At 46.7% G+C, this 14,105-nt stretch overlaps 1 protein-coding gene across 2 annotated transcripts in view; it reads left to right on the top strand.

Moving 5' to 3' along the window:
• The window catches only part of UROD (uroporphyrinogen decarboxylase), a 183,810-nt gene that overhangs the window by 161,357 nt on the left and 8,348 nt on the right, over positions 1-14,105 (top strand). For both annotated transcript variants that reach the window (XM_078671761.1, XM_078671760.1), the window contains exon 8: positions 6,198-6,298. In XM_078671761.1, coding sequence (XP_078527887.1) covers positions 6,198-6,298 — 101 coding nt within the window. The remainder of the gene's footprint in view (positions 1-6,197; positions 6,299-14,105) is intronic.

The following is a 14,105-nucleotide window of genomic DNA, read 5'->3' as shown; positions in this document are numbered from 1 at the left end:
AGGGGAGGGTAATTTCAAAACCAGCTATATCTACTATGCAACCTTTGTCATCGACTCGCAAGAAACGTAAACGCCCGAGAGGGCAAAAAGGTAAAGCCACGTTGGCTGATGTACACCAACAACTTGAGTCTCTTAACACAAATACTAGTCACGCATATAGAGATAGGCCTGATAATACCATAGACTATGATCACCTGATTGAGCGATTCGGGGATCTTCTGAGTATCTATATATCGCCAGTCGAATCCAGGCTCGCTAGTTTAGAGAAGAGAATTGAAGAACTGGTATCTTTAAATAAAAACACTCCCCCTGCCCCTCCTCTTAACGCGGCTGGACCACAAAAAGCTAAACCCAATGAAAGCAAAACCGCGCCGCCACAACCAAAAGCCATACCCGGTGGAGTCGCTGAGACAAAACAAAAGACAATAGCTAATAAATCAACACCAGCAATCCACCCTGCACCAGCTATTAGTCTTCCCCCAACGACCACTAGTGCTCACTTAAGAAATCCTCAAACTGTTTCGCAACACGTGTCACAAATTCCCACTCAACTCAGTAATATGACGGCAACAACATTCTATCCTAAGACCCCCTTTGAGCTTCCATATAAAGCTAAGCAAATTCCTTCACGGATCACCTTACCGCCAGAATGTGGAGCCTTTGTACTTGTGTTAGTTAATGTGCCTATACTTAAGCAAGAACAGTCAGAAACTGTTCTATCATTAAAAAATAAAATCCTTCACTGGCTTTCGCTAAACTGTAATTTCCCACTGGAATGTGCGGGGGAAATCACCCATGTACAGAGAGTGGGATGGATAGGCCCCTTGCGAAAAAAATTCGAGGGCGACTGTGTAACACTCAACTTCAGAAACCCTCAATGGGCAGAAAAGACACTTGCCAATGCTCCCCCCACCCTCTACTTGGGAATTCAACACTACCTTGCTTCCCTTGGGCTACTTTTATAGGCACCTGCTTCCAACAAGTTCAAGTATACCGCCTAATCCTATGAATCCTCCCTATGAAAGGCACTTTCTGCCAGAAATGAAGACTCCTTTCTCTCAACAAAATCCCAAGTTTGTCTACCCTACAGGATCAGTACAATGGCACCAGAGCCAAACTCGCTTGCCTCCAACACTTGATCCCTATCTTTCTACTACCCTTCATCAAGATTACAGGGACAATCGATGGACCCAAGCTGCTCAGCTGCCAACTACTTCCTATAACATTCCTACTCACAACAGATATAATGTATTTTCTGGGCTAGATAGCAACAACTGACTCACTACCCCCATAACCAACTGGGAAGATGCACCTACATTAGAATCAGGGGTGAACTCACAACCTGGGTGTACATGTATGTCAATTTCACTGGGGCACTCTGAAAAAGAGGACACTTTGAATGTATCACCGGCTCTTACTACTCCCGGTATATTGAGGTATGTAGACAATTCAGTCACTGCTATAGACCCAACTCACACAAGGTCAAAACTACATTTTACATTTTGGAATATCGCTGGATTAGCACACAAACATAGCAATCCTAATTTTCTGATGCAACTTAACTTAAGTGCTATCATTTGTCTCCAGGAGACTTGGGCCATTATGCCCGTACACATAGTGGGCTTTAAAACATTTTGGTCCCCTGCAAGGAAATCTCCCTCGGGCAGAAACAGCGGTGGCCTCGCCACCTATATTCTAAATACCATACAAATGAAGGACATTGTTCCCCTAATAATAAAAGATAACTTCCAACTCATAATTCTAAAAAGGAGTAAACAAAAAGTGTACATACTAGTAAATTTCTATAAGAATCTGCCGCAAATTAATTTGCTAACTACCCTCACTGAGATTGCAACAGCTCTACAAGAACAAACCACAAAATATGCAAAAAACTCATGCACAATAATTTGGGGGGGAGACTTTAATCTCCATCTATGCAGGAATAGTAATAATAACAAATGTGGCATCACCGATGAGGAGAGCATCGGTATAACCCATTTTACACATTCCATCGAAGGAGAGAAAATGAACGAGGTCATGGCTGAACTAGAGTTAGGTTTCTTAAATGAAAAAAAAAATCCTCCTGCTCCCTTTTTGCCAACTTTTAATGGAAGAGGACTAATAAGTCTGATAGACTATATACTAATTTCTCCCCTGAATGGGATAGATATTGAACTGTTTGAAGTAGCAAAAAACCCATTGAGTGATCATTTTCCAATTATTGCATCCTTCGTGGAAAATAGATCACATAAACCTACCAATATTATGGCCGTTTTAGGCCAACAAGAACTTGCAGTAGGCTCCTTGAACGGTTATACACTAAAATGGGGGAAAATTGACAAGGAAGCTACAACTAATAAAATAGTCAATCATTGCTGTGCCAAAATAACTAACTGTCTTGACCTTAATTTACAACCAAAGGAGGTCATAAACAGTTTCAATGTCGTCTTAAAAAATATACATAAAGAGTTAACTAGGACCTGTATGCAAAAGTCCGAAACAAACCAAAATAGCAGTTGGTTCAATTCGGCATGCACAAAGGCACACACAAGACTAAAAGAGGCCTTGAACAGGGATAAGAGGGACAGAGCTGAGGTTGGTAGATTAAGGAAAGAGTATGCTGTCGTGATGAGGTTAAGAAAACAAGAACTAAAAGCCGATTTATGGAATCGCCTCAGCAAAAGCACAGAGTTGAAGGATAGCGCAATGTTCTGGCACATAATAAGATCACCGTTTTTAACAAATAAAAATGAATCACCCTCCATCGACGTCGCTATAAGCGAAGATGAATGGGTGACCCATTTTTCGAAAGTTTTTAGTAAAGACACCTCGATAGATATTGATCACCTAGTCTCCCTAACACAGGTTACATACCCAATAAACTTACAATTTTCCCATGAAGAGGTCCAACTGGCATTAAAAAACTCAAAAACCGGTAAAGCCCCTGGTCCAGATGGGGTTCCAGCCGATGTTTTTAAACATCTACCGGACCTCTGATCCCCCATATTGACCAATGTTCTAAATGCCACACTAAAGGTAGGGCTATTAGATTCCTGGAAGTCATCGATATTGGTCCCGATCTACAAGAAAGGGGCTCGAAATACCCCGTCCTGTTACAGGCCTATCTCCCTTCTGGACTCGCTTGGGAAGATGGCAGGGCGGATCCTTCTCAATCGACTCCAGGAGTGGGCAACCGACCAAGGAGTAATATCAGACATACAATATGGCTTTCGTGAAGGCCTAGGAACAGTGGACCAAGCACTTAATCTCTCCCTCCTTGCGGGTAAATACATGGAGGCTAAGGGGTCCACACTTTACATGGTCTACGTCGACTTATCAGCGGCGTTTGATTGTGTCGCACATTCAGCATTATGGAACATAGTGCTGAAAATGGGTGTTGACCCAGCGATTGTTGATTTCCTCCGTGAAATGTATACAGGAACCACAGGTAGGGTAAGATTTGGGGTCAAAGGGGAACTTACTGGAAGTTTCAGGGTAGAAAGGGGGGTCAGACAGGGTTGTGTGCTGGCCCCCTTTCTATTCACTGTCTATACTAACGGCTTGGAGGCAGCGATGCTTCGAGGTAGTAAAGATCTACCTACAATAGCTCGTCGGCAAATACCTGCATTGCTATATGCCGACGATGCCGTTATTTTAGCAAGAACCCCAAATGAGCTCCAGTGTGCATTAGACAGATATTGTGCTTTTATGGCCACTCTGAACCTAAAACTAAATGTTAAGAAAACTTATACCATGCAGGCCGGGAAGGGGATCGGGAAACATCGAAGGTTGTTTGTAAAAGGTGAACCACTAGATAGAACAACAACCTACCCATACCTGGGAGTAGTAATAGATGAGAAGTTCAAGTGGAACCCAGCGGTCAATGCCAGGAAACTTACCTTTCTGAGGGAAATTGTCTCACTAAAAGCATTCTCACAAAGGCTGGGCCAACGTCCAATACAAGAAATGATAAAAATATACAATGCAAAATGCATATCTACGGCAATATATGGGGTGGGACTATGGGGTTTTGTAAACGTGGATGTTACTCAAAAGATTGAAAATTCCTTTTTAAGATACCTACTCGCAGTCCCAAGGAGTACCTCCACATATGCATGTCATACAGAACTGGGATTAGACTATATAACAGACATTATAAAACTACATCCAGTAATGTTGTGGCGTAGAATATGGGTCACTGATCAATGCCATCTCACGAGATCCATTATTGAAGACACTCTGAGCCTTGACCAATGTAAAAAAATCAAATGGTTAGCCTTTGTCAAAGCAACACTAGTCGACTTGGGCTATAAAAAATACTTTGACTATCCTTCTAGGATAAATGAAATTTCTAAGGTGGACCTAAAAAAGGAATGTCTCGCACATCTGAGACAGCTACGTTTAGTAACAGAGATCCACAAACAATCTGTACAACAAGCCATACTAGTGCAGACTGTCTTTGCATCGGAACCCTATTTGTCTTTTAGTCTAACCCAATACGAAAAAATGCTGTTAACTCGTTTAAGGCTTGACATGTTTCATTTGTTAGTCTCCTTCCCAATCCAAAATGACTGGGCGTCAACACGGTCATGCTGTCCGTGTGATTTGGTATCTACACAATCAACCATACACACTATTTTATTTTGCAAATTCTTTGTAGAACCCCGTAGACGTTGGTTATTCCCCATTCTAAAATTTTGGGGGCTTCGTCAATGCCGCCCTGCATTCTTGGCACTCCAATATTTAGAAAATGAAAAATACGACAAAGCAATTGTACGTTTTCTCAAATTTTGTATTCAACATCGTCGCAACCTATGAACTGTCTTGACCATGAGCGACATTAAGAAGGCGTACAAATCCTCAGGTTCTCAGACGAATGATAAATTGTATGTCACATTTTGCTGTTTTTTAACTGAGTTGTTTTTTTAAACCAATTCTTTTTTAAATTGCTTTAAGTATCTCAAAATTGTGATTTTATTATATAATTAACTTTGTAAACTGTATTTCATGAACTTTTATGGTGTTCTTATCAAATGAACTACCGAATAAAGTATTTTTTGATTTGATTTTTAGTGGCCAGGACCTTCGCCAGAATATTCGTCTCCGAGTTAAGCAAGGAGATGGGTCTATATGATGAGCATTTGTTAGTGGGTTTTCCTACCTTGGGGATGAAGACTATATTTGCCAACCGCTGATCCTCTGGCAGGATACTCCTGTCCTTATTTCGCGAAACATGGCTGCCAAGTACGGCACGCTCTTGCTCGCATCAATCTTGAACATCTCAATGGGAATACGATTGGGACCCGACGCCTTCCCTCCCCGTAGGTCGTGGATGGCCTTCTCGACCTCCTCCACTGCGATCTCACGATCCAAGTCTGAGCGTTCTTCCTCAGTGAGAAGTGGCAGCGAGATATCACAAAAAAGAGAAATGCAGTGTCTTCCTCAGAGTATGTCGTGTGGGACGAATAAAGTGCCTGATGGTGGTGGCCGAACGCATCTGCTATGTCCTGGGGCATGGTGAGAAGCGGAGAGAAGTCAGTCTCCAACTCCACCACAACCCGCTGGGCACCGTCCCTGCGATCTAGCCAGGCTAGCAGTTTTCCGGCTTTGTCACCCACATCGCAGATCTTACTGCATGTAGCACGGTAGTGTGCCTTAGCGGCCTCTGATGGCAATTCAGAAAACTCCTTGGTTTTTATGTGAAGTTTCTGACGTGCTGCTGCCGAGTCGTCAGTGCGGACTATGCCTTCCGGCTCAAGGATTTCAGCCTCCAAACGCGCCATAGAGGCTCCTCGTTCCCTATGTTGTCCAGCTACATAGGACAGGACCACTCCCTGTATGACCACTTTGTAAGCTTCCCACACCACAGTCACTTCTTGGCCCTTGTGGAAGGCGCTGCAGGGTGTTGTTCTCTCTCCTGTTGCAGGATTCTTAGTCATTACTCACCACTGTACTATGGGGGTGGGGGAGGGGCATTGGTTAGTTCAAACCCCCTATTCACATTTTATATGATTGGTCACTGAATGGTAATGAATTTTCTGACACGAGTATGCTGTCAACCGGACTTGAGCCCAGGTCATTGCTTATTTAAAATATTCTAGACAGACCAGAGTAATATTGTAGCTCTAATAGTGTACCATCTGTCTTGGGTATCCTTGGGGGTGCTCACATGTTTACGTATTTCCTTTTCGTTACAGATTGTCTTTGCCAAGGATGCACACTACGCCCTGGAAGATCTCTCGCAGTCAGGCTATGAAGTGGTGGGGCTGGACTGGACTATCTGTCCGAAGGAGGCTAGGTAAGGTGATCTTTAGGTGACGAGGTAGGATGGCTGTACACTAGAAGTTTAATCATGGCTTCCGCTCTAGTCGATGTTAACACTTGGTATAGCTTTTATTCGTCCCTGTGCCACCATTCAGTTTCCTACTGTGGCCAAACGTTGTAAACAAATTAAAGAAAAACAGTTATGTGACAGAGAATAGAACATCCTTACATTTTTCTCTAAATGAAAGCACGTTGGGGTCAAGTGGGAGGGAGAGGCCATGGCAGAGAAGTCCAGCCCCCACCATCTCCTCCCCCGAGCTCTCCTTTTGTTATTACCAACGAGCATCTAGGTGGCAGAATCAACTGAGTCTTTTTGGATGGTGAAGTACCAATATCTGAACTAGAAGATGGGTTTGGGTCATAAGTTGCATTATGGGCCCATGTGAGCGATCTTCAGTCATGATCCGACAGCGGTCGTGGCAACTAAAATATTAGTGTGTAGCGGCAGTTTTCCTCACCTGATTCTTACCCCTCAGATATAAAGTCTGGTGATCTGTTAGTCTGGATCCAATTATGGCCAGTTTTGATCCTTTAAATGTCAGGCTGGCCATAATTTGGCAGAGCAGCCTGTTGTGGAAAAGGCCGGAAGTTGCAATCAAATGTTTTTGTGTTTTAAGTAACTGGACTTTGTTTTTGTTTTGTTTTTTAAAGTTTTATTAATGAAGCAAGAGGAGGCAGTACAAATATCAGGTGTCATACTATAAAATACAGAACAGGTACAGGCGGGGGAAATATTCATGCAAATAATAAATGCGAAAGGAACATGTGACGTCATCTCGATTACGCGTATTGTAAGGAGGAATAAACAGCATATTAGACGACCTAGAACAATCCCATCCGCAAGCCCCAGTCCTCAGAGGTACAGGATAATTAAAGCTAGTGTAGACCGTCAGACAAATAAAGAATCAGTGAAGGATAAACAGCCCACCTCTCGTGAAAGGAAAAAGGAAAGAAAAAAAAGGAGCCATAGAACAAAACAAAGGCAAAATAAAAAAATTAAAAAACTCTACCCCCCACCCTGCACCCCTGCAATGGCTACAGCCTAACCCCACTAGCAACGTGCCTGTCGCCCAAGAACTTGCCCTAAAAGAAGGAAAGAAGATAAAGCGGAGGAGGAGAAAGCAAATACACCCCCGGTCTCCCGTACCCCCCGCCAGAAGCGACCCTCCCCCCGAGATATAGTCAAACCAATATACAGCTAAATATACAGACCAATCGGGGGAGCGTAGCAAAGCACCACCCAACTCCCATCACATTATAGGTTACAATCCCAGCATTAAATCAAGCTAGTTTATCAAATCCAAGCATTCAAGTTCAGCCCTGGCCAGTACGGTCTTTCGTGAGAGTCTTCTTCACTCGAACCACCATCTCAATGGAAAAAGCAGAACGTTTGTTAAAGGTCATGTCAGTGTTGCAGGATCGATAACAGGACAAAATTCCACGATGTCCACAAATCGAGCGAGGGAAAGTGTCCAAAAATAGCGAGTCTCTCCAATAGTCACTGAGGAACTTGTTACAGCTCAGAAGACTGTCAATATCTGTATTAGGCGGCAGCAGGATCGAGCAGGGAACGCTGGCGATAATCACGGGCTCGCTGGCTGTTAATTGGGAGCCGACAAAGCACATTATATCCGGGTTCCGCACGGGGACCTCGATCTCAGGCGTACATTGCACCGCCGGTACCACAGCTAGATGAGAACTTAGCGAAGAGTCGTTATCCGGTCCCAAGATACCGTCCACTTTCACAATCAGTGTCAGGAGTACAGCGGTGGATTGCGAATGGAGCGCCCCAATGGCGGCCATGACGGCCTGCAGCGATGGCGCGCCTTCCGTCCGCCCCATCCCCTCTCACAAAGCGATAGAGCAGGCCTCGAACCCCGGAGGCCGGCTACTCCGGGGTAACAGGCCACGCGAATCCGATGACAACAGTGGGCGCTCTCCGTCTTGCAAGATAGACACCTTCGCTGTTAGCGAGGGCCCCAGCCCGTCCACCCCGGGAAGGTAGCATGGTCTCCGGGCGCCGGACCCCCGACCACGGCAACCGGTGCGGTACGCTGCTATTTCCTCGGTGTAGACCGTTCACAGTGTCGCCATCCAAAACAAACAGTTTACGGCACACTTCGGGAGACCGGGCTCAGTTCAGGTCCAGCAGCCGATGTTGATCAACTCCAACCCGGATAGTCTAGAAATCGAGGCCCCGGCTCCCACACGGTGTTAGGCCGAGAATGGAAACACTGCGTATCTTCATCATCCGATGAGATAAAAATCTCGGGATTGCACCTTTAGAAGCAGAAATACTTCTTGAACACGGGAATCTGGTGCGAGTTCAGGATTGATGGCAGGATATACGAGTTGCTGGCGGAGGTCGGCGGAGCCGGGAGCTTACGCGGCCATCTTGATTGCTAGCGTAGCTCCTCCCCCGTAACTGGACTTTTTTGATCCGCAAGAACAAACTTTGCACGTCCCTCACTGGCTCCTCCAGCTGCCCCCTCCATCTCTTGGTGTTCATTTCCTTACACATGTTTCTTATTCTGTCCCAGCTCCCCACCGTGCAGCGTGGGGACCCTGCAGCCATGACTTCTAAATCCCTCACTGAATTCATTTGATTGTAGGGTTCCTCATCTATACAAAAGGAGAAGCCAACAGTGTAAGATAGGTGTTCAAAGGGCTTGAAGAGCAGAGCCCTGGGAATCGCCATTTCTGCTTTGACCAACATCCGCTGTAAAAGAAGCAGAAGGTACCCGCGGCCTACGGTTAAAAAGGAGTGAAAGCATTTAAGATGAACCTGACCAACCTCCTGTAAGAAGCCATCTTGTGGCTGGCTGCCTGGAAATAATTTGAAAGTTCATAGGCAAAGACACTGCACCATCAACACCCACTATTGCTTCATCCAGTATTGAGAGACCATCACTGATTCAGTCTCTTAATGAGGGACAGCAAATTGAGGCAGTTAGAGGTTGGTGCAATCTGATGCACAGCTGAGCAGCTACAGAGCCCTGCAAGAGCAGTGAGATAGGCTGCAAACTGGAGGACCTGAGAGTCCAATCTTCAAAAATATAGACTGGTAAAATAATGAACAAACCCAAATGCACGCATTATGCACCTCTCCCCTTCACAGTCAGCAGCAGTCCATGCTCCTCTTACAGCACAGTGAGAAGCAACCAATGCTACTCATTCAGCAGGAGTCCATGCAGCTCTTACAACAGTCAGCGGCAGTCCATGCTGCTCTTACAGCAGTCAGCGGCAGTCCATGCTGCTCTTACCGCAGTCAGCGGCAGTCCATGCTTCTCTTACAGCACAGTCAGAGGCAGTCCATGCTTCTCTTACAGCAGTCATCGGCAGTCCATGCTTCCCTTACAGCAGAGTCAGCAGCAGTCCATGCTTCTCTTAGAGCAGTCAGCAGCAGTCCATGCTTCTCTTATAGCAGACCGCAGCAGTCCATGCTTCTCTTATAGCAGACCGCAGCAGGCCATGCTTATCTTACAGCAGTAGCAGTCAGCGGCAGTCCATGCTTCTCTAACAGCTGTCAGCAGCAGTCGATGCTTCTCTTTTAGCAGTCAGCAGCAGTCCATGCTTCTCTTACAGCACGGTCAGCGCCAGTCCATGCTTATCTTACTGCAGTCAGCACCAGTCCATGCTTCTCTTATAGCAGTCCGCGGCAGTCCATGCTTCTCTTGCCACACAGTCAGCAGCAGTCCTTGCTTCTCTTATAGCACAGTCAGTGGCAGTCCATGCTTCTCTTACAGCAGTCAGCGGCAGTCCATGCTTCCCTTGCCACAGTCAGCCGCAGTCAATGCTTCTCTTATAGCAGATCGCAGCAGTCCTTGCTTCTCTTACAGCACATTATGCTGCATTCTATGCTCCTCTTACAGCACAGTCTCCAGTAGTCCATGCTTCTCTTACTGCAGTAGCAGTCCGCAGCAGTCTATGCTTCTCTTACAGCACAGTTACCAGCAGTCCATACTTATCTTACAGTAGTAGCAATTAGCAGCCGTCCATGCCTCTCTTACAGCAGTCACCAGCAGTCCATGCTTCTCTGACAGCACAGCCAGCAACAGTCCAAGCTTCAGCACAGCCAGCAGCAGTCCTCTTAAATCATAGTTGGCCGAAGCCGCTCCTACAGCACAGTCAGCAATAGTCCAGCACGCCTTAGCAAAGATGGAACCTATGGAGGCCGCGGCAAAACATGTTTCCGTCACGTACAACATACAGTACAAGCTTTTACATGCTAGTGCACTGTACATATATTGTACAAGCACCACCCTCAAACGCACTCTTGTCTGTAGCCTTGCGCTGAGTGTTTCGTGGTTTGCCCTTGCACTACGGCTTGGGACCTGTTCCATCTCTACCACCTCTTTGTTTTCAGGATATGGTCCAGTGCTTAATCTAAGCCGGTGGTTGCAGGTGGGTACCACAACACCGCCTTTTCGGGGACTGGCTTTTATTCTTCCTCATCAGACTTTGACTTAGAGTCAGAGAAGGGAAAAACCCACAAGGGGGTTGGAACGAGGAAGAGAGACAGAAAAAATGTGACAAAATCACGAAAGCAGTAACCTGTAACAGTGAGATAAAGGAGCAGGGAGTGACTGGTGGTGGCTTAAAGAGGCATGAGGTGAAATTGAGACGAGACAGCCTTTTTATTGTACAGACTGACTTTCAATAGGGGTGAGCATGCTTTTCAGAGCAAAACTTTGTGCCCTGCTCTAATTCTCTTACAGATTAAGCACTGATATGCTCTCTCATATTTTGGTGAGACTGGGCTTGTGGTGTGTTCATATGCTTCCTTGGGTGCTACGGCCTATGGGCTGTGGCTGCATTGCACGAGTGTGTGACCTTTCCTTGCACACTTTTGCCATTTCTTGATTTTTGACACCCTTCCACCAGTCATTCTTATATAAGAGAAGTGGGACCCTCACCCCCCCTACATGTAGCTGCTTTACCTTATGTATGAAGCATATGCGCGAAAGGACAGTAACTGGGAATTAGTGCGAGGTAGGAGCACCGGGCATAAGGCTCTTTGAACTTTATTGCTTACTCTGCCATTCTGATGAACTGCCTCCACCCACCCATACTCTCAGGGTACCATTATCGCTACAAAGGAACCTCTAAGGAAACACCCTTTACTCTTAAAATCGCCGCATTCACTCGAATTGTTTTTAAACTTACTCACCTCTTGCTGCAACCACACGGGCACTGGGCTGCTCTTCCTCGATCCACCACGGAGTGTTCCGGTTAAGTGGAAGGAAGGCTACGCAGACCGGAAGTGCTCGTGTGCACTGAGGGTAGAAGTCCAGTCTCCAGCGCTAGAGCTTAAAACCCCATGGCCACCGCGACGCGCAGCGGACGCGCCGAGGGTGCACCAAAGGCAAGCCCGTCCGCGCCAGACCAGGCCCAGGGCCAGGAACATCTGACCCTCCCCTCCATCAGTCCCTATTACCTACACACGGAATGCATTACTACAATGGAGACTGGCTACAAACCCTTCATGCCTCCACTCACTTTCCCCAGAGGAACCACAAAGTCCCTGTGCTCACTGCCGGTATTCTCTCCCTCCAAAGAATACCCCACCTCACACCGAAACCCTAATCAGCATGACCCTGCTGAACTGCAGATCCCTGCCCAGACACTCCCTGGAAATCGCCTTACTCCTTCATGACATAAAATTAGATTTGTTGTTTCTAACAGAAACCTGGTTGTCCCCTAACTCCGACCCTGATATTGTCCAGGCCCTTCCCCCGGGATACCTAATTCAGCGCCTGGACAGATCAAGCGGCAAGGGTGGGGGGATTGCGATCAGCTACTTGCTGGACAGCCCCATCCTAGACTGTGAGAACGCTCACTTTATTATTCAACTTTCCCCCACAAAAACATTCTCTGGTTTCCTCCTGTACCGCCCCCCGGGAGCACTGGGGCACTTCTATAGTTCCCTGTCAGAGACCATCATTTCTCGAGCCAGCACTTCCTCCAACTTCACTCTGCTGGGTGATCTAAACCTTCACTTCGACGACCCCTCAGACAAAGCTGTAGGCGAATTAACACTCGACCTAATCTCTTACGATCTCCACCTTAAGAGCCCTCAAGCCACCGATCTTCTCAAACATCACTGCACTAGAAATCAGGGAGCCCTTACCCATCCCATGGGCAGACCACTTTCTAGTTCCATTCACATGGCAAACCACCATTGAGACCCCCCCCCCCCCCCCCCCCCCAGGCACCGGTTACACGCAATCCAGAATGACCTTGGTCCAAACTCGCCCTGGATGAATGGAGAAGCGAACTAGAGCTTACTGCCCCCACTCACGAGACAGATCCCCTGGTAGCAGACAAAAAATTCACAACCTGGATAGAAAACTCACTCGCCCTAGTTTTGCCCAGAAAAACCCTACCAAAAAAAAGCGGACCCTTCAAATCCCCTTGGTTCACCCCAGAACTCCGCGACCTGAAAAAACAATGCAAAAAGTTAAAGCGTTCCTGGAGGAAAGGCTAGGCCACTAACAAAAAAACAGAATATAGAGCAGCCATCAGGTCCTATAAAGCCTCCCTTAAAACTACCCAGGCAGCCTTCTTCAAAGACAAAATTCAAGCCTCCGCCAACTCATCTAGGGAAACATTCCGCATTATTAAAGAACTTCTCAAAATCCCAGACCCGCCCCCGACATCTCAGGCCGTAGATGTAACTAACTTGCAGAATTCTTCTTAACTAAAATTCAAAATATCCTAAAAACCCTCACAACCACCGATCAGCTACCAGAACTAATTTCTCCAGTCCCCTCAAATGACACGCCCCACCTAGATTCATTCTCCCCTCTCACAGTGGAAATGCTTCCCCCAATCCTAGAGTCAATATAGAGTGGTCCCCTCCAGACCCCGCACCCCTCAATATCCTGAAGCTAGTGACACCCACTATTGCCTCCTCTGTCACTAACCTAATTAATGCCTCACTTGCTCATGGCACTGTCCCGCCGAATTGGAAAGAGCCACAGTAAGAGCTCTGCTAAAAAACAACTCATCTGACCCCCTGGAGATGGCCAACTACCAGCCCATCTCTTTACTACCAGGAATCAGCAAGGTTGCGGAAAAAGTTGTCAACCAACAACTCTCTGCCTTCCTGGAGGCCGGAGAGCTTCTACGATGCTCCCAGACAGGCTTTTGCCCCGGCCAGGGCATGGACACAGCCCTGGTGGCAGTTGTAGAAGAGGCAAGGAAGATCCTGTACTCAGGAGGCTCAGCAGCTGTGATCCTCCTGAACTTAAGCGCAGCCTTCGATACGGTTGATCACCGTATCCTCATTCACCGTCTCAGCAGCCTGGGAGTCACATGGTCAGCTCTAGCATGGCTCAAATCATTCATAGAAAACAGAACCTATCAGGTCTCCGAGGGCAACGTCCTCTCCAGAGCAATCCCTCTCCAATGCGGGCTGCCGCAGGGCTCGTCCCTGAGCCCTACACTTTTTAATGCATACATGTCCCCATTGGAGAATATCGTCGCCCCTTTCGGTATCAAATTAATCACGTACGCAGACGACACTCAACTGGTCGTCTCACTAAACCAGTCAGATCATTCCCCTGAAAATATACGGTCCTGCCTCTCAGAAATCTTCAGTTGGATGAACAACTCCCTCCTCAAACTCAACGGAGATAAAACTGAGCTTCTGGTGCTGGTAAACAAAGCTACATTCACTCCCAACTCCATGTGGCCGACATGCATGCGGCCAGCCCCCCTTCCAAAAAAAGAAATAAAACGTTTTCGTGTCTGGCCAGGACCAGGACCTCACCTTCCTA

The sequence above is a fragment of the Lissotriton helveticus genome, chromosome 1_2 (genome assembly GCF_964261635.1).
Source record: "Lissotriton helveticus chromosome 1_2, aLisHel1.1, whole genome shotgun sequence".
In the NCBI taxonomy this organism is placed as follows: Eukaryota; Metazoa; Chordata; class Amphibia; order Caudata; family Salamandridae; genus Lissotriton; species Lissotriton helveticus.
The sequence above is the reverse complement of the archived record's forward strand: the minus strand, read 5'-3'. Positions and strand labels throughout refer to the sequence as shown.